Source organism: Temnothorax americanus, unplaced genomic scaffold (genome assembly GCF_048541705.1).
Source record: "Temnothorax americanus isolate GAGA-0224 unplaced genomic scaffold, ASM4854170v1 Scaffold87, whole genome shotgun sequence".
In the NCBI taxonomy this organism is placed as follows: domain Eukaryota; kingdom Metazoa; phylum Arthropoda; class Insecta; order Hymenoptera; family Formicidae; genus Temnothorax; species Temnothorax americanus.
Genome location: NW_027509810.1, coordinates 81,433 through 102,910, shown reverse-complemented (window position 1 = coordinate 102,910; position 21,478 = coordinate 81,433). Strand labels below are relative to the sequence as shown.

The window sequence follows — 21,478 nt, the reverse complement described above, 5'->3', positions numbered from 1 at the left end:
GGTGAAATTTCATGGGCAGTGAAAAGCAGCAGCAGATCGTACTGATTGGCTACAAAATAGAGAAGTTCTAGAAACTCAAAAACTTCTCTATTTTGCAGCCAATCAGTACGATCTGCTGCTGCTTTTCACAGCCCATGAAATTTCACCTTAACGTGCTTGATTTTTCGTCTGCTATACTCTGCCACGGTCGTGAACGACGTGAACAGCAGCACGCAATACGCACGCGGCGACCAATCAGAGCAATCCCCTTCATTCCCCCACTACTTCAAACGCTAGTGCGCTGTTTCCAAAACCCCCGCGTCCCACTACTCCCACCGATGAAGCCATCGAACCACAATCGGGAGACGGGAACGAACGGCCAACCACGGCCAACAGCTCAACAGCTGTTGCTCGTTGACAGTTGACAGTACACGATCGGCCGTCGTGGTATGTACATGTGTTGTCTCGCGTGTCGGCACGAACGTAACGCGCATCTTGGAAGACACGTTAACGTTACACACGAAATCGACAGCGTTCCTTGGAAGAGACGAAAACGTCGTTTTACTCCGCGCTTTTCTTCTACGCTTTTCGCACCCGAGAGTGCGCGTAAAATCCCGTGATCGTGACCGCGATTTTTCGCGGATAACGCGGAACACCCGCAAAGCTGCGTATAGCCTTCGTTTCTGGGCGCGAAGCGGACTCGAGCGGACTCCTTGGAAGCGAGAAAGAAGGCAGGGTACGGGGAAGGAGGAAGTGAACGACGTGGAAAACGATCCGGCGAGTGTTGTCGGTCGCGTCACCAAGTCGGAGCGACAAGGGCAACATGAATCTGTCATTCGCCGGCTGCGGCTTCCTCGGCATCTACCACGTCGGCGTGGCGGTCTGCTTCAAAAAGTACGCGCCGCACTTGCTGCTGAACAAGATAAGCGGCGCGTCCGCGGGCGCTATCGCCGCGTGCTGCCTGCTCTGCGACCTACCTCTGGGTGAGTGTGAACTCGCATCTCTTTCCAATTCCCCCGCCCCCGCCAACCCTGATTAATTATGTAAAACAGCTAGTCTTCTCTCCTTGACGGTTTTGGAGGAGACAGTTCCTCGCGGACAGATCGCGAGCGAGATTAACCCTCAGCCCCTGCCCTTTGTTTTGATTTTCGACCAGCGTAACTTCTGTCTATGGGTCGTTCGTGTCCTGAGCTTATTAAATAACTTTAAAAATGTTTAAAAAACCTAAAAAAATGTATAGAGTATCTTTCAAAATTATATATAGAATACGAAACAATACTTTAGATTTTTAGAACAAAATTTTAACAAATAAACTCGAAAAAGTTGCTGAAAAAACGTAAAAAGTTAATTATATCTGGTTGAAATTGACGTGGAATAAAGAAAAAAAATTTTTTTTTTTAAGAAGCCGAAGAGTTCTGTAAGAAAAAATTACGTCGATCTTGTATTATTAAAAAATAAAAAATTTTTTTACAATTGAAAAATGCGTATATTTTCGATGTCGTTAGATTCATGAAAAAAAGGAATAAAAATAAGATAATTTATGTGATATTTGTTTTAAATTGCGTATTTATGGAACATATTATAAAAGAACGGTGAAAGTATTATAAAAGTTTTTATTTTTACACTTTATGATTAATAACAATTTCGGCATACGCACACGTAAGCGATGTTTCTCACATATGGGTCCTAACTGTCTTATGTATTTAACACTTACCTAACTTCTTTTGACGATGTTACTCTTACTAAAAAGCCACAAAAAAGAAAAACAATTTTTCGCACGAAACTAACAAAGTTTTGAGACTTTGCGTTTGGGACACGCGGCTCCTCTGTGCCATGGGGTCATTCGTGTCCGTTCGAGATTTGCAATCTCCCAGTACTCGCGCGGCTGTACCAGCGGAATCTAACCAAGTTTTTCCCTGAAGCGCAGCGCTTCACTTGAAGTTTTTTTTCCAGCTACTACAAGTGGCACCATCCCTGCTGAGTCTCAAGATATTATAGGTAATTGATTTTGGCCGGACACATGACCGGACAAATGACCCATATGGACAGGGGCTGAGGGTTAATTTTGTAAAACGATCTTTTCTCCTTGACGGTTTCGGAGGAGACACGTTTCTCGCGGACAGATCGCGCGTTCGTTCATCCGATAGATAATTTCTCTTCCGCCGCAATGTTTTTCATCGTGAGATCGTCCTGTCGATCTCTGTTGACAGGACGAACAGCCGCTTCTCTGCTGTAAAGAAAATACAAATGTATAAGATAATATTAATGTTTTATTGCGCGTTTCAATGTTATTTTAATATTTCCCTTCTTTCTTCTTTACTTTCCGTGCTCTTCTTCCGTTCTCTTTTCTCTATTCAACATTTTAGGAAATATATATATATCAGTTTTCCTTTTTTAACGTGTGCGTCTGTTTTTTTTCCTTTTTTTTCCCTTTTGTTTCGTCATTCGTCACTTCGAGTGTCATACTTCCTGTCTTCTCCCTGAGTATACTTACTTTATTTTATTTGTTCGAATATTGAAAGAATGAGCAGCTTCTAATCTTTTTTTTTGATATATTGTCATCTTCTTTTGTCTTTGTTGTCCTCTTTTTACGAGTATCTAGTTCCTATGGGGAAGCTCCTTCTTATTCCTTCATTCGAAAAGATTTTATCCTGTTTTCCATAGAAACTTAACAAAAGATTTAAACCGGAAATCCGAGAACAGTCACCCGGGGTGACTGACACTCCAGTGTCGAGAAAATGAAGCTTACGTCACAGTAATTTCAATGTGCTTCTTTCGTTGTTTTTTTTTTTTTTAAGTACTTTTTTCTCGAGTTTTCTCTTTACTTTTTTCTCTCTTAGAAAATTGAGCAAATTTATATTATACGTATTATCCTCAAATACTAACAAATTATAGAACAATAAAAAATATGTAATATGTAATTAATAACAATGACTTTTAATTGAGGTAAAAATCACCCCAGATGACTTTATGCAAGCAATAAATAAATAAATAAAGTGACCGTTCTCGGGTTATTTACCTATTATAATGATTCTGAATTGCCTCATTTTGATGATCTTCAATTACTTGATGTCAGTAATCTTCAAAAAATGACGCTTGCGTTACGTAATCACAACATATATGAGAAGTCATATATGTAAGCTCATTTGATAAATTGCATCTGAAAATTGGAGCTAAAAAAACATCGTAAAAAACGCGCGTGCATATGAAATTACATGTCGTTGCACAACGATAGGGTCGGCGAAACGGATGGGATTTATTATTATTCCCGTCTATAATTCATTCGCGTGCGTGTCGTTACCGCGATAACGAGAACAATCGAGGAACTAATTAGCGCGCGACGCGGTAAATTTGTAACGCGCCTGATGCCCTTTCCCATATATCTGTCACGCTCGCCGAGATCGCGCGCGTTACACATGTTAAGTTTTATTAAATATGCGCTCCCGCGTCGTGGAACAACGTCGTTAAGATTGCCCCCGCGTTTATCGCAGGTGCGATATGCGCGTGATCGTTAAACTCGTTCGAAACGAACCGTGTAAAACGAGAGACGAATATGATATGCGTCATGAACGAGGAAATCAACCGCGTAAGAAGAAGCTGAATAAAATATGCAGTCGGGGAGAAATAAATCGTGTACTTAAGAAAATAGAAAAAGCTGAATAAAATTTGCGATATGGAGAAATCAACCGTACAAAAATATACAATCCGGTTTCCCTGTGCACTATGGGAAAAAAAGTTAATTGATTAAATATTTTCAACCGATTATATATATATATTATTTTTTTAATTGAAATATTTAAGTATTTGAGTGTCAAATTACGCCACGTTAGATTTAACACACATGTCGTATTTAATGTAAATACATAAATATTTCAATTAAAAATAATAATCAGTTGAAAATATTTAGTCAAATTAATAACTTGTCTTTTTCAGTGTGGGAGATAAACAATGTTACGATAACATCGCGGGGAATGACGTTTTATCATTCATGTTGCAAATTAATTTATGAAAGGAATGTTTATTTGATTCAACTCTTACGTGTAAACAAGATGAAAATGTTATTAAATAAAGGATATTCTTTGGTTTTTTTAAAAGGTATTTTTCAGCTCTTAGTGACCAGGATATAACATAAAAAACAAGAGCGTTTTTGCTTCTTAGAAAATAGAAATATATTCTTAAAATAAGACTAAAAGAACCAAAGTGTGTTGAACGTTATTTGCTTTTTTATTTCCCTACAAAAAATTCTTGAAAAATACTTTTTTTACGACCTTTCAAACCAGAATACCCTCTTAAGTATACAATATTTCCAATAGCTTTTTACACAAAAGGTTATTTTACACATTTTGCTTGAAAAAGCTGGAGGGTTTTTAATGAAAATTTTAAAGAATGTAAAAGATGCAAATAGAAAGAAAAGATACGACAGTATATCCTATTATGTATTTCTGTCCGAGGTCTGAATAGGGTCTTTGCCCTTTAATCGGCTACGGGCCTGATTTAATCCCTTCGTATTAATAGTTACGTGGCACGTGTTATTGTCGGTGAACGCACGGAGCTGATAAACACTGGTAATAGAGCGACAATTACGCTCCGTGCGGCGCGAGGCGACTTTAGAAGCTCCGAATCGGTGCGCGCGAGCGACTTATCGCTGACCCGCTTTCACAAATCCTGAAATAATTCGTCATAAGTATTGCGTAAAACGTCATCACCCTTATACCGCCTTGATCTGGTAAATAGGTCGCATGCCTAGCAGTTGCGTCGATGAGTGCGCGTTCGAGGGTTAGGGGGGGGGGGACGCGGAGTGCTGTAACGCGCGATTTATCGCGCGAGTGTTTTGTTTCCCCGCGAAGCTAACACTAAGCGTGTTGCCTTTCATTATCACGAGAAGTGCGATAACCACAAACGGCACGCCTCTCGTTATCTCTCGCGCGCCATTCCGCACCATTATGCGTTCGTAATGACACAATACGCGGACACCCGTAAGTGCACGTGTAAACAAGCGCATCTAACTTCCAAGTATGGATTTCCGGTCTTTTTAAATTTATCGTAAGATTTGAAAGGAACCAGATATTGAACTTTCGTTTAATATCCATGACAAAGATGGCAAAGGAAAATGTAGTATACACTGAGAAAAAAGTTTGTTAATCCCAAAAAATATTTAAGTTAATTAATTAAACATTAGTTGAATTAATTAATTCTTGATTTTGTTGGAACAACTAATGTAAAGTTAACTAACTAAAATGTTTAGTTGAACGTATCGGACTAAATATTTTTTTCGGATTAACAATTTTTTTTCTCAGTGTAGAAATAAATATACATCACGTCTAATTACAAGATGTATGTACAATAGAAGCTCTATTTTTTAATAACGCTATTTTAGTGTTATTTATTGCTTGGTTTTAATCTTTTTTTTTTCAATCGTGTTTTCTTACTTGCGTCGCGCAGGTGATGCAATTTTGTTATGAAAATTATGTTAACAGAATTAATGCTTAAAGGGCACGCGTAAGAGTCAAGATATTGAATAGCCTTTTGTTTAAGTCGCGTCGAAGTGTTGCGTCTATACGTCTGTTTAATATACGCGTCCGCACAATGCAGCGAGCTTATTATGAATCATTTTCGACGGACGCGCGATCACAACGACGAGATCGTGCGTCACTGCACTTCGCCGTCTTGCGTAAGTTCTAATTACGGAAACGAGAGAGGGAAGTTACGTATATATAGCAAACGTACGTTATAGCATACGTCTGAACTCAATTAAACGAGGAACTGCCGGGACGCGTGATGCACTGATGAGATTTAACTCGGAAGACTTTGACACACACCTGAAAAAACAGCCGCTTCAGTCGCTTTGTCTCTCGCTCGGCAACTGCGTGATTTATTGAGCCGCAAATTATATCACGAAATTACATCAGTATCTGATATACATATGTAAGAACGCTGCCGACTTATTTTCTAAAACGATAGGTTTTTAAGCATTTGACATTTACGGAAGTTTAAAATAAATTTGCGTGCAAAATAAATTTCTGCATAAACTTCGAGTAATTAGTAAGTCAGAGCGAATAAAATGGAAAGTATTGTAGATTGAATATTTAAATAACTAAAATAAATTTGAATTAACATCAATTAATTTTCGATAAATCGTCGATTGAACGTTCAAAATAATTCCGCGTGTCTCTGTCCATTGTTGTTTTCGTATCACTTTCATAGAATTTAGTCACGCGTCCGATCTCGCGACAAACAAGGTCATTAGACAGGCTTGTCCGTAATACATGGATGTGCGTCGGCAGCTGCGGCAAATATGTTTTCGTATTTTCACGAGTGACGTTGAAAATCATGGTCATGCAATGCAAATCGGCGGATAGAAAGAGATAAGCTATATCTCTTGTGTCGGTTTTCTCGCCTAGATACGTGCGCATCGGTGTCAGTGGAACTGGGTTACGACTGCACGGTTTATTTACGGGAGGAGGAGGGGGATTGTTGATCGATAGTGGTCTTCTTACTTTCCACTTATTATTGTTAGCCGAAAGGAAGCGGCTCGCACACATCTTTTCGTTTGAGATCGAGGCGTTGCAATTCGGCCAAACAGTCAAAAACATATTTCCCTCGTCGAAGAAGATCCTGACGTCTTGAATTAATATAATCAGAGATTACACTAATAGATCAGCCGATTCGAATGTCGCTCGTGACGCGTTGAGATGCGCGATACCGAGATATACTTACTCGCGGAAATCCCAAACACACAGCGAGATATACTAGAGTTGATGAACGTTATTTGAGCGATAAACATCGATAACTCCCGAAATTTATTTGCGCCCGGCGCTTATCTGCGTGCCGTGATAAGAGCGCAAATTATCGATGATTATGCGGCCCGATAGTTTGCTGTCTGATAAGGGCAAATAACCGAAATTATATTGCGCGGTGTTTATACCGATCGCACGGTGCGGAAAGAGAGCTTGATCGAGACTGATAAATTGCCGGAGGAAACAGGTGCAGGAAATGCGCAAAATGTGTACATTAGCTGTATAGCTGTATATAGCGTTTTATCCGCGATAAAACGTGTTGAAAGAGACTTCTCGAGAGACTTCGCGTATCTCTTTCAACGTTAAAATGACAAGAAATCGAAGTCAGTCAATGCCGACTATATAACGAGAAAATGACTAAAATGTCGCGCAAATCATTTTTATTTTAACGCGTGTTAGCAATGAAAAAAAGGATGAGACAACGAGTTGTTTGATCACAACGGCGTATATTTCTTCATAATTCTTCGACAGTAAACGCCGAATTTATCGATTCTATATGTATATGTTATCACATCAATTTGCAAATATATACATAAATTGTAATTTCATGTAATATATTTTATTTTGCCGCAAAGCCTATAAATTCATGTAATACATTGATTGTCACTGTTCAAGGTAACTTTGTCCCCGACATCATTTTTAATATGTCAAATATATCAATATGCTATGAATTAATTCGTGCGTCTGGCAGTCAATGTTAACAATTAGGTAATTCTGTTTCCAATGCCACTTTTATATATTACTTAATTATATTTATTTTTTATTTAAAAAATTTACAATAAAATTTTATTTTCCTCTTCGAAAACTCGAATTAGCGAACAACGAATTGTAGCTCCATTTATAGATATCGCCAATTACGTATTAACTCATATTTGTCAATGTGTTAACCGTAAAGCTTTCTTATCATTGGCTATATATTCTTCCATCGTCGATTGTAGGCCGCCGGTATTCATAGTTGGATCTTATATTTAAGACCGTCTTAAGTACGATCTTAAAGTGTTATGAACCAATCACAGAACCGTATTAACATTTTAAGACATTACCTACTTAAGACAGTCTTGAAATAAGATTCGACTATGAATACGGGCCGTAGTTTCCGAAAAATGACTCTGTCGACAGTACATGAGTACAACGTCGCGATAACGGAATAATGATCTCCAACGACTCGATTATCTTCTTTTTCTTCAGATACAGTATCGATGCACGCGTATATCGATCGCAAAACGCTGATGCACATGTGTCATCCGTTCGACGAACGATACTTATCGAAGGACCAAGATTTAAAGTCCAAAGGACAGGGCTTTTCCATTGCAAGTCAATCGATCTGTTATTACCTGATTATGACGATCGTCAGGTGTTATTGTTCACGCGTAATGACAAAGTCCGCACGTGTATTTGACATTTTCTCTATCTTTGCGCGCGTGCCAACAAGATAATGATCTTCGTCGGGGATCGATCGGCGGATCGTGTGCGGACGCATATAATAGTCTTAAAATTATTTCTTGATATATGTATATCCTTATAAGATTAGAAAGATATTTATCGGTACCCTTCGATCGTACGATGCATTTCGAGCATGCACGTCGATTAGTTGATAAAAGATAACTGTTATCTTGCGGAAGTAGAAATGTGACAGGCCGTCGCGCGCCGTATGGGGAACTTCTCCGATAATTGTATCATTTTACATATCATTTTACGTATCAGTAATCGGATTAGGTAACTTCGTCTCCTATAACACCACTTTTATATCAGTTACTTTATGTTACTTAATATATTAATTTTTTAATCTGAAGTTTACGATGAAATTTTATTTTTTTCTCCAAAAAATCGAACCGGCAAGTAGTCCATTTATAGATTGCCTCAATCCTAATAGGACGCGACACTCTGTCTCACAATCAGTCAGAAGGGATAATATCATTCATATGGGATGGCATCTTGTGTTATTTACATTTTTTTTCGATAGTCATTCCGAGTCGTATACTTTATTGTATTACTTTATCGTATACTTTATCGTTAGTTATCCTTGCGTCCGACAGCTTATTGTCAAAACACAAGCGATAAGCATGGGATAATGGATGTCAACACGAAAATCTAACAGAAAATTACATCTACATAAATCCGACTGTTATACAGGTAACTCTCGAATAACATGATTAATCGGCTCTGTGTTATTGAAAACCGTGTTATTCGAGACTTATATATTGTTAAACTTGTTGGACGTATTCATACGATTTTGGAGATCACGTTCTAATGCTATTAAAAACCGTGTAATTCAAGATTTCAGATTCATATAAAAATTGAGCATTTGGTGGTTCCAAGGAATTATTTAAAAAAACTTTTAAAAAATTAAAAAAGGGTTGTCACACAATTTTTTACCGTGCTATTCAAGAGAGACTCCGTGCAATTCAAATATCCTGTTATTCGAGGGTTATCTATAATCCACATGTATTCGCTTATCTCAAATAATTCGTTAATTTCTTAATGCTCACAAGTTGGGTCCGGATCTCTCATTAGATCATCGATATCTTTCTGAAAGATAAGATTTATCAGAATATTTTTCTGATAAAAAAAAAAAAGATAGTCCTTTTTTTGCTTTACCGAAGTTTTATAAAATTCCACATATGTGACGGATGAGCTCCATATAAGATCCTGGATATGTCAGACGGTTCAATCAGTTCCGGCTTTGGCAAGTTTATAATAAGACGATAATACGATATACGATTTGCCGATATAAGTAACGGCTTCTTCAACGGTGAACATGCGTTCATAGGTCGAACGCATCGGCCTCGATGCATGATTTAATCCCACGATTTTAATTCGCATTCAATTCATATCATTTATTAATTTCTGTCGACGTGTGCGACACTTACAAACACTCATATTCCCTCCAAGCAGCGAGATCTGAGAGATAATTTCCAATGTTTTTTGTGTACCTCATTTCGTGCGCACCATTGCATGAATTTTTTTTTTTACACGTGCCTCCGTATTCATGATTTTGAATTCATAGTCGTTCGATTTAATATTCAAAGTGGTCAGTTCGGCGAGAACAGTAGTTTACGTAATCGAAATGCTAATTACATGAAAGATATTATTCCGAATCTCTCTCTCTCTCATTTCCATTCGATGTTATCAACATATTTTCTTCACGCACTATATGTAATGCGTTGCGATAGCCCGACGCATAATTCTTCAAGCTGCAAATCTGCACGCGAGTGTGATCGTCAAACTATATTTTTCAGATCTCATCCATAAATCTCTCGAATGAAAAAAATTCTTTGATTCTTTGTTAACCGATTAGAGATAAAGCAGAGGATGAAATACTTGATTTTCGCTCATTTGCGAGAAATAGTTTGGATCGCGAAGGATTAAACGATCGAATAACGATGCCGAGTAATTATGTCGCAATTATATATTATTATATATATATATATATATATATATATATATATATATATATATATATATATCAAGATTATTCGATGTCTCTACCAGCATCCCGTGGTTCACGCAGTTTCTAGTAAAAAAGACAAATAATCGCGCGTGCAATTATCGGAATATCATTCCGTATTTTTTGAACAAACGAACGGTTCATTGGCAGTCGTTATCCATTCTGGCATTTCGGCTTTGGCCTTGACCATCGAATGAGAAATCCCGTTCGGATCGAGGTTCGAATGCTGGTCGAAGCCCGCGCGGTGTCATCGTCTCTCCTTGATCTTTCCGCGCAATAATCGCACGGCGTAGAATCGCGAGAGCGGTTCCGACACGTGATGTCAGCTCGCGTCCGTATCGGTTATCTCTACGGCCGGGCACGAGAGATATGGCGAAACAAAGCGATGCTGTTCCCTATCTGTCAGCTAAAGCTGCGTATCGGATACGCTGACGTTTTACATCGGCTCGCGCTGACTCCCTAACATTTTGTGCGCACATCATCTGATAACCCTTCCGCGTATCTATTTATTCCTCCCCCGCCCCCCTCGTCGCTCTTGCCCGCTCGGCGTCCGTCCGTTTCTTCTATGACGTGTGAGACACCGCGCGGGAATTGAGAAATCCGAAATAACAGCTCCGTATCAGCGGAGAAATACGCGACTCCTCTTCTTTTTCGGCTCCAAGATCAAGCTCGTGTGGCTGACCGAATGTAAACATTATGCGAATCTTATAACACACACGCACGTACTTATCTCGGCGAGATTCGCTGAATGCACAGCCGGACCGCCGCGCCGCACAGGCGGACGAAATCTGAAAATGCATGCTTATTCGCAGATTTATTCAAAATGCAAGTCGGCGATATACATATCTCTGTTACGCGCGCGGACATGTAGGAAAATAATTAAAAATTGAACTCTCGAAGATCAGCCTTCTACATTTGTTTCCCTCTTAAATTGGGACAAACATCGTTATTATTTTTTTCGTAGATTATTCACATAGTGCGGAGGAGATATTCAAGTGCGAATTTGTTTTAGATTAATTTTTTAAACTAAATTTGCGTATAAAAATTTATATTAAATTTGTGTTAAATAGTCTATCTGCAATTTTGGTTTGAAATATTCTATATCTTTGCTGCAAATATGATCAATCTTCTGAAATAAACGACGAGATTACCTTGGGCGTCACCGCGCGGATTGTTTCCGTACATCATTTTGCGATTTTTGCAGCGGGTGATTCTCCGAGGATCACAGAGATCACGAAGCGTTATTTCAACAAGAAATGTGGCATGATCGATCGGAAGATAACACACGCGCAACGATATCTTTCCTCGACTCCTATCGCTCATTCTTTCTTTCGCCATTGACGTAGAATTGTCTGCGGAATTTAACTTGGAGCAAATGCCAGAGAGATTAGAAGGGGAGGTCGTCATGAGGTTGCGTAAAAATAGACGCATCTGTGTTTATTTATTTTTATTTCCGATTGATCATGGATATCGCGAGATCGGCGTTATTACATGGTAGTCCTGGTATAGTTTGCGACATCGCACTTTGCGTAACATCGACATCGGGATGGGATCGCGCTTTCGAACATTCAAGAAAAGCCGTTTTATTGTTTTCTTGCGTTAAATTCTGAGAATTAAGATTTTTCGACGCGTATAGTGTTACATATGCGTTCGAAGCGCTAATAGCGATATCTTATTAAAAAGTTTCTGTTGTTTATATAGTAGCTGGATCAATAAATGAATAAAAGCGAATATCTCATTAGAAAGTGAATATCTCATTAGCGATAGGAATGTTGTTGATCGTCGGACATGAATCATAAATTGCAGTATTTTCATAGCAGTTAACAGTCTCGATAAAAGACCTAACAAGAGTAAATATTATCAAGATTAACTCTAATTCTAGATACTAAGACCTTGAAGAAATATAAATCTATTTCGTAATGAAAATCTGCGAGAACACCATACACCACACACACACACACACACGCACGCACGCACGCACGCACGCACGCACGCACGCACGCACGCACGCACGCACGCACGCACGCACGCACGCACGCACGCACGCACGCACGCACGCACGCACGCACGCACGCACGCACGCACACACACACACATCTAAATTCCTCTCTTCTCCACATACGATATCAATATCAATATCTTATCAAATTTGATTAATCCCGCATTGAGAGATCATTGTTCTCCTTTTCCACCTCAAGAGAGATTATGAGCATATTTGTAAATTTTTAATGACAAGTATATACAGGCATATATATTTTAATTTTATTTATTTTGAATATTTAATTAAAAAACATTTCTTATGCATGTACATAAATCTGCATATATATGTGCAGATTATACACGGGTATGTGCGTGTATCTTTAACCTTTAGAGAACTTTAGAGGACCTTTAGAGCAGGTTTTTAAAATGATTTTTTATGATTTTTATTCATAACTTTTATACATATATATTTGTGTTGGTGTTATACTACGAAAAATAGGCGACTTTTGTGCTGGAACCTAGAAATAGGCTTCCCCTCTAGTGCGTTAATGAAAATTGAAAAATGCATAAAATATTCATATGAATGTAATATTCAAAAAAATTATTTATATTTAGTTTTGAATGTGTGTGAAAGATAACCTTTTGCAATAACCTTTTGAAACCTTTTGCAAAATGTTATAAAAATATATTTTGAAATTTAGAGCTAAAAATATAAACCAATTTATAAGAAGGCAATTCTCACTTTGTGAGAATTAAATTTTTATTTACAAGTAAAGATATATATATATATATATATATATAGAGTAGGAAAATAGTAAAGAAATAATAAAGAAAATAGTAAAGAGGCGACATAATATCTAAAGGTTTTACAAAAGAGGTCTAACAATAAGAGGATAAGAGTAATCGCTTTAATTCTCGGAATTGGCCATTCTCACTTGTTTCTCTTAGATTCCTGGAACTATTCAACGACCCAAAAAACCCTTATATATGATATTTTAGCGTATAAACAGTTTGAAGCCTAAAAACAAGTTTCTCGTCCTCTAAAGGTTAATGATGATTAATCACCTTTGTTGAATAATATAATTATAAATTTTTGGTATATTTAAATAATAATAATTTTTACTTAAAGAAACCGTTTGCGTGAAATTGTGGCAATAACGTAGTTGCAATGCGAATTTATTGCCTGCTTCTCCGTTAAGATGGATTTATCATAATTGATCAAATTCTGTCGATGCATCGGTGGCAAATTCATAAATAACAGTCCTCAGGTTGGTTCTGCTCTAATTCAGGATCGTTCTTTATCTGCTTTCAGGCGAAATGACGAGCAACGTATTACGCGTGGCACGTGAAGCGCGACAACGCACCCTCGGACCGTTCAGTCCATCCTTCAATGTGCAAGAGATACTGCTGGACAGCCTGCGAAAAGTGAGTGGAACAAGAAATGACGACATTACCGCATTAGAATTTGCATCTGGGAGTCTATTTACGTACTCTATTCGTTCCTGCATCCTAAATAACGTTCTTGCGTCATTCAGTATCAACGTGCAAAGTGGAGTGCTCCGTTTGATTTAGATTTCTTATAATAAAAATGCACTATTAATACGCCATGTTTGCAGCCGTTTTTGTTCCAGTCTTCTTACTATTATTTTTATTCCAGTTTTTACCAGATGATGCACATACTCGTGTAAATGGTAAATTACACATCTCTCTAACTAGAGTGTATGACGGCAAGAACGTAATCGTTTCCCAATTTAACTCAAAGGAAGACTTGCTGCAGGTAAGATATGTTAGAAGTTAGATCTATTTTTGTCCATAATAGATTCTCGTTAAAGCACCATTCACGAGATATTCTGAGAAGTAATTTTCTGTTCCTTCGAAGAAGTTTTATATATGCAAAAATTTTGAAATCTATTTTTTTCAATAAATAAAAGTATCTTCGCTCGTCTGAAGTGAAAGCTAATCGTATGTTTCTATTTTTTTTCATATTATTAACAATTTTTCTTTCTGAGAAGTTGTTCATCCTCCTTTACGATAATATTTTCTGTTTTTTAAAGGCTCTACTAGCCACTTCGTTCGTGCCGCTGTTTTCTGGTTTGTTGCCACCACGATTTCACGGCATCAGATACATGGACGGCGGTTTCAGCGATAATCTTCCTACGCTCGATGAAAATACTATTACCGTTAGTCCGTTCTGCGGAGAGAGCGATATCTGCCCGAGGGATATTTCATCGCAACTTTTTCACGTACGTATTCACGCGTAGCAATAAAATAATTCCTCGATAAAGAAATTTAAAGCAATTTCGACATACAATAAAAACAACGAGTGTGCCTGATTAATTTTTTTAATTGTTATTTATTTGCATTATTTATGCATGTTCTTGTATTGTGCAGGTCAATGTCGCCAATACAAGCATAGAGCTCTCTAGACAAAACATATACAGGTTTACGAAGATACTTTTTCCGCCTAAAACGGAGGTAAGACGAAAATGTTAATTATCCCTTTTGATACTGCATTAAATACTTCAAATTAACATATATAATTTTATATGCTTTTAAATTACAGACTCTTTCGAGTATGTGTAAGCAAGGATTTGACGATGCATTACGATTTTTACATCGTAATAATCTACTGAACTGCACAAGGTGTCTCGCTGTTCAGTCTACATACATAGTTCAGGAAACGATCGACGATGGTATGGAATATGATCCGGAATGTGTAGAATGTAAAATGCATAGACAGGTGAGAGAGTCTACAATACTTTCAGTAGCGGCAATAATTTTGATAATAATATTTCATTCTATTTATTTTAAATATAACTTAAACTCGATTTTATAGTAACATTTGTTAATTTGTTAATTTTTGAATTTTTGAATTTTAAATTATTCTTATTTTACGTTCTGGATATTCCATTTTAGGAAGCATTGGTAGCTAATATGCCTGAGACTGTGATGACAATATTCCAAGATGCTATAGATTCTGCCAACAAGGGACTTATTAACTGGTTGTTTAAGTATCGTGGTATGAAGCTGTTGTCGTTGTTGAGTTTACCTTGTACACTACCGGCAGATGTAATGTACGCTACAATCACAAAGTAAGTAGCTGTTGAAATATATGCGCATGTAAATATGCATCACATACACGCTTTACATAACAATATTATTTTTATATAAATACACGTGCACATATAAATAAGTATTATACTTAATGCTTTTCATTTTTCTCATTAATTGGAGGTGTTGCATGCCACAAATATATATATATATTTTGTAAATTAATAATCTTTATTATTAAATATTGCAGATCAATTAAGATCATTATTAAAAAATATTTTGTCTAGAAAAATTTTTAAAGCAGATTTTGTTTAAAATAAATTTGAATATAACAATTTGAGATTTTTTGTTTATATTTATTTGTGTTCGAAACATTAATTAATATTTTTATAAGTGCATAGATTTAATATTTTCTGAATTAAAACCACGACACACATTTTGAAAAACATTTTTTTAGGACATGAAAACTTTATTTTATTTAAACTGTACAAAGAAAACATTTTTAATTTATATGTTTGTATCAAAATTAAATTAAATCTCTCTCCATTATTTTTTATTTTAACACAGTACTCTATAAATATATTACATTTTTGAGATTTTAAAGTTCAAAGAAGCAAAGCAAAAGCAATTTTTTAATCGTCTAGACAGGAATTTCACCTTAAGTTTGTTTTTTATTATCTTTTATTGCATCGCATTGCATGAACAACAATGTCACCATTGATACGTATCACAGATTCAGTCAATTGGCAATTCAGGCAATTTCACGCATAATTACCGCTTGCAATATTGTATTTAATGTCATGCATGTCATTGGTAGTCTGATTGGTAACAAGATAGAAACTCGTACCTTGGAATTCAAAGTAGTCGGAAATGTTCTGCGTACCCCGCAACAGGCACTTACTCACAATAAGCATTTAACACACTCTCGGTAAGCATAAATGCTTTCTTTATTTCGTGATACATTAATGCATACCTGTGAAATTACCAAAGCATTTATTGTCTGAAATCTTTTCAATTGTAAATCTACTTTTGACGCACATATTGATTTTAAAGTTTTTGTCATTCTTTTATGAAAGTATTTTAATACGCGCGCGGGTTTTACATTACATTGCGAATTTATACTTTGTAGAGGTGCGGAAGATAAAAAGTAATAAAGTATCTCAACGGACATGTCTGTTCGTAAATACTAGTAATATTTTATAACGATTTGCTTTGCAATTAATGAAAAACATTTTTTTTTATTTCAGATTCATTACGAGCGTTCCAAAGCTACGACATAACTTAGCGGAATTAATTAAATTTGTCTTAGAACAATTGAGTATAATGTTCCCGAAGATCAATGTCTATGCTGAGCCATTGCCTCAAACGATCAAGTGTTATTTCAACATTATGGAATTCGATACGAGTAAGTACATTTTGACCAATGATTTTTAACCTAAACTTTTAAATCGATTATAATAAAAAATTTTACCTAATTATATAAATAACGTGGTAGAAAGAACTGAATGTTAATATGGCTTAAGTAAGTTTAATGTGGCTTAAATTATTTAACAGATATGATTATAATATTTTCGAACATTTGCAGATACATATGATGTGCAGGATGTAGACGAGATAGACGCTATATACAAAAAGCAAAAGAACCTGAATTTGACTCTCCAATATAACGAATGGTAAGTAATATAGTGGGGATAGTTCTCTTATAAAATTATATTTAACAAATTTTTGAATTAATGTCATCGTTGTTAAAATATTTCATGTTATAGTGGACAATTGGAAAAATGGAAAGATTCAAGGAAATCGAGCTGTGTAATAAATATGGGCGACTGTACGTCAGTGGATGATACTTTCGAAAATATTCTCCAAGTGAGTAACAAGAAAAATAGAATGTTCAAAACACATATTTGAATAAATTCCAAGATAAATTTTATATTGAATCTTATAACTCTTACTCTCTAGGCAACTTCGGATCAAGAGGCCGTAATAGCGTATTATTATATGGATGATAACAATAAAGTGCAAGTGACAGAAATCTTCGATGTAACGGAATCAGAATCGCATACCATACTTTCTTCGGATGAAGTTGACACCAATAAAAAACTCCAATTCGATGATTGGGATGAGCCTACATGGTTATCTCAGCATAAACTCAATGACGGTAATTAATTGATATTTTCTTTCTAAAGAAATATCAACGATAGATATTTATGATTAATATTTTAAAATAAATTATTCAATGATTTTAATTATCAATGTAAGTTAATTCTTTAAATTTTGTAAAATGTGTTCAGCAGCTACAGAGTCTCTTTACACCGACGGAAATCAACAAAGCATGGAAAATTTGTCGGACGTATCGTTAGAAGATGATATACTGGATAGCGCAAATATATTCTCTGATCCGGAAAGTGAATGGGATATGGAAAAGGACCCAGAACAAGCGGAGGTATCTAAATCTCCGGACAGTCGACCGGAAGTAGATCAACCATCCACAAGCTTACTATAGAAATAGGTTAATAGCCTGTTACCACATATGTCGTTACCACATATAATATAATTAATAATTAACTTTTTGGATGATATGTTGCAAGAACATATGTGCGCTATTTAATTGATTATGAATAATTTATAGAATGAGACATTTAAATTAATCTACTTGCATATTTCCATTTCGCGTAAATGTATGAAAAAGTCAGGTTTGAGAGAGAAAAATAATGCATAATTTTTTAGATTTTTATCACCGTTACGAATCTTTTTTGAGATATTTGTTATCAAAGAATTAGAAAATTTTTATTAAAGCTTGTTACCATTGTTACTTTTCAGTAGATATTCGTGCTTTATTTCATATCGTTTTAATGCTTCGATATCTATCTGGAAATTTAACGCCGCAACGAAATATGTTTTTATTACACATCGTTACTTTAATCACAAAATAAAATTTCTGGAAGTGATACATGGGTCTGTGAGTCTGTGTATGTTATAGATCCATACATGTATATGGTACTATGACTTGTGGTTTTTACTACATTTGATATGTGTAGCATTCAAAGTTAAATGTCTCACTCTATATAAATATGTACGTTCCATTCTGAATATGTTCTTGCAAAATATAATTAAGATAAAGCGTTGATATACAAGCACAATTACTGAATACATGCCAATAATGTCATTTGCATTTAAGTGTCTGTAGTACGACGTGCAACAGTATTCTATCGTAATCCAAGTTTGCTAACTCCGCGGATTTGGAAATTTAACGAGCGCTTGCCCGAGTTAATACATTTTACAGAGAGACTGATATATCGGTGATTAAAAAGCGTGGTGTCTCAAAATCGTCGATATTTTTGACACTAGAAAGAAACTCTAGAAAATCGATCTTTCTTCAGCAAAAATAGACGAGTGTAATTAACGAATAATGAACGAATAAAAACGATGGAGCTTCTGAGCTTCAGAAGAGAAAACAGATGACATCACATATTTCGTGAATTGGAAATAGATATAATGTTAAAGATTAGACGATTATTTTTTTACTATAAAAAATGGTGATTCTATACTTGAATTAAAAAAATTATCTCCAAATTATTTATGATTGTTTCTTCTTGATTTATTGGTTTATTAATATTTGTTTATAGTTAAAAGAGTATCTGATGTTACGCTCTGGTTATATAGTGTATAAAAGATTACAGCTAATTTGTAGGATATGCTGAAGAGACAAATATTTGACAAACTTGAGTCCGGAAATTATACGTTTCCGAGCTATAAGATGATTTCTCCTAACTGATGTCCATTTCTACCAATGTAGATTAACTTTAATCTCGATTTTATTTACTTTTTATTTTTAGTTCTAAGAATTAGAAAAAGTAAGTTATACGTAGTTAAACCGATATACACAAGACTAAAATGAATCTGCATTGATGAAAATGGACATAAGTGAACGTGGACTTCTCGTTTATAATATATAATCGATATATCCGTTGTTCACCTTAACATTTGTTTGAACACATTTCTTCAGGAAATGTGTATGTTCAAACATGTATGATTTTTAGACTTGTGTTTAAAATATTATTTTGGTTTGCTTTGATAATTACTATCATAAACTCCTAAACTTTGGCAGTAATTTTTTGTATTCTAATAATCTGACGTGCAACTATTTTTTTTTCTCTGCTCTACTGTAAGCTTATTCATCATACAATTTTATTTCTTAGACTCTTTCTATGATTATCTACTAAGATATGATGTGTTAACAATGACATAAATTCATAATTTCGATGAATATAAGTATAAATTATTTTTATTATAATTGTTTATCGCTCGTTATGTATACATATAATGGATAGATCCAGATTTTTTTGTTTCTTCTATAGCCCATACGTAGAACGACGCAGATTATAGATCATAAATATATCTGCAAACGTTTCTCGAAAATTTCAATGAATGTAACTCTCTATCCAGTTACCTCTTATAATTTTGCTATTGTTCAAGAAATTGTTGAAACATGCCGGATCTGGAGGTTGTGAAAAAAAATAGAATATATAGTTTAAAAATATCTTAATGTAATATTTAAGATTATAGAATAAGTTTTGTATTTTTGTCATACCATCTTCCTGCTAGCGTTAATTACTGTTGGATAATTATTATCGTAATTCAATTTCTATTCTTCAAGATAGCATAATCTCGAAGTTATAGATTATTTATAATAGATTATTAAAACAAATCTTTTGTGATCGTATACGGCTGGGTCTGAGTGTTAAAGATTATACAGATTTTATATCACGTTAAGAAACAGGATTTAGACAATTGATCATGACCAATTTAGCTTTTATATAACAATATCTTTCATATCTAATAGTTTTTATACATGTTTTAATTATATTTAAGTTTCTGATTACTTATTTTAGGATACCTACATATTCCACTTTATACAAGATCGGAATTGTACAAAAGAAAATTTGCCTACTATTTGCCCAAGTTTCATGATTTTATTCAGAAAATGGGAATATAAAAAATATAGATAATATATAACTGCTGTGAAATGTTCCCATATGTAAAAATTATTCTAAATAAATGTGCAAATTATCTTTTTTATCCATTGTAGGTTTAAACAATGCAATTTTTTTAAATGTTACATTTATATCGCGCGATTTCGATTAACAAGATTAAATTTTTTATTTGGTTATTAACAGTCTCCCTACTTGTTAATATATGAATAATCCAATTAAAGAAGTATTGTTAAAAAAAAACGTTGGTCTCATTGATAAATCTTCCTTTTTATAAAACATTGATATGATATAAAATCTTAATTTTGGTGATTACATTGTGAATGGTTACGCTTATTGTTGTGTTACCTTATTGTAAGTAGAATAAGTAGATTAAGTGCTAATGAATAAATCAAATTGACAATCAAATCAATTATCCTGTTTATAATTGATGTATAAAAAAACATTAATTAGTGAACACTGATTGATATTTAGGAAATACTTTGTCTCAGATATAAATTTTGAGTAACTTGTAAAAGAAGCATGAGAAACGTTTATTTTATGAACAAAAAAAGAGTTCTAATAATATTTAATAAGTATTAACAAAATATATTTAGTTTTTGGTATTTTTTTAAATGCTAGCGATTTGTTTTTTATTTTGCAAAGTGTTTCGGTTATTTATAAATAGATAACCGATGAACATTGTACGATAGCATTACATTAAAAAAAATAAATACATTTACATATGTTTTGCTACTCTTCTAGTTTTGCGCATGGATTTCTTGACAACTTTTATGATGCCCGTAATTTGTATAAAAATATCAAAAAAAAATTTTGTGGTATTATATAAAATATGTACTTTTTTATTATATACAAATAAAAATTGTGCAACACACGTATCAAAATATAGTACAAATAAATGTTAACGACAGCTAGATTACATATGACAGTCTCTTGGAAAAATACGAAATGGAATAAATTTCAATAGGTTAAATAAAATTTGTTTGATGTATATAATTAAATAAAATAAAATACATCAATGAGAGTTAACATTGTTCTTGTCAGTATTCGTAAAATAGATTAAGAATACGAGGATTGATTGTGAGATTTCGATAGTGCTACAAAAAGGGATAAAGATCAATAAAAACTGGAATATTTATTATGTTTTTAATATAAAACAAATCGTATCATATATATTTATATATATATATGTATAAGTTATATTTACAATAATTGAAACCTCCCCTAAAGTA

General features: G+C 34.7%; 1 protein-coding gene across 3 annotated transcripts; it reads left to right on the top strand.

Annotated features, from left to right (window-relative positions):
• The first annotated feature begins 323 nt into the window (after window positions 1-323).
• On the top strand, window positions 324-21,270 carry Bmm (brummer). 3 transcript variants are annotated; one of them, XM_077424596.1, is made up of 13 exons: window positions 324-962; window positions 13,517-13,629; window positions 13,862-13,981; window positions 14,259-14,447; window positions 14,596-14,679; window positions 14,768-14,944; window positions 15,121-15,296; window positions 16,073-16,183; window positions 16,503-16,660; window positions 16,841-16,928; window positions 17,022-17,121; window positions 17,215-17,413; window positions 17,550-21,270. In XM_077424596.1, the coding sequence occupies exons 1-13, from the start codon at window positions 803-805 to the stop codon at window positions 17,756-17,758; spliced, it is 1,884 nt and encodes a 627-aa protein (XP_077280722.1). In that variant the 5' UTR covers window positions 324-802; the 3' UTR covers window positions 17,759-21,270. The 3 variants fall into 3 exon arrangements, with proteins under 3 accessions (XP_077280722.1, XP_077280721.1, XP_077280723.1); XM_077424595.1 differs by having other exon boundaries at window positions 17,547-21,270; XM_077424597.1 differs by lacking the exon at window positions 16,073-16,183 and having other exon boundaries at window positions 326-962; window positions 17,547-21,270.
• Window positions 21,271-21,478: the final 208 nt, after the last annotated feature.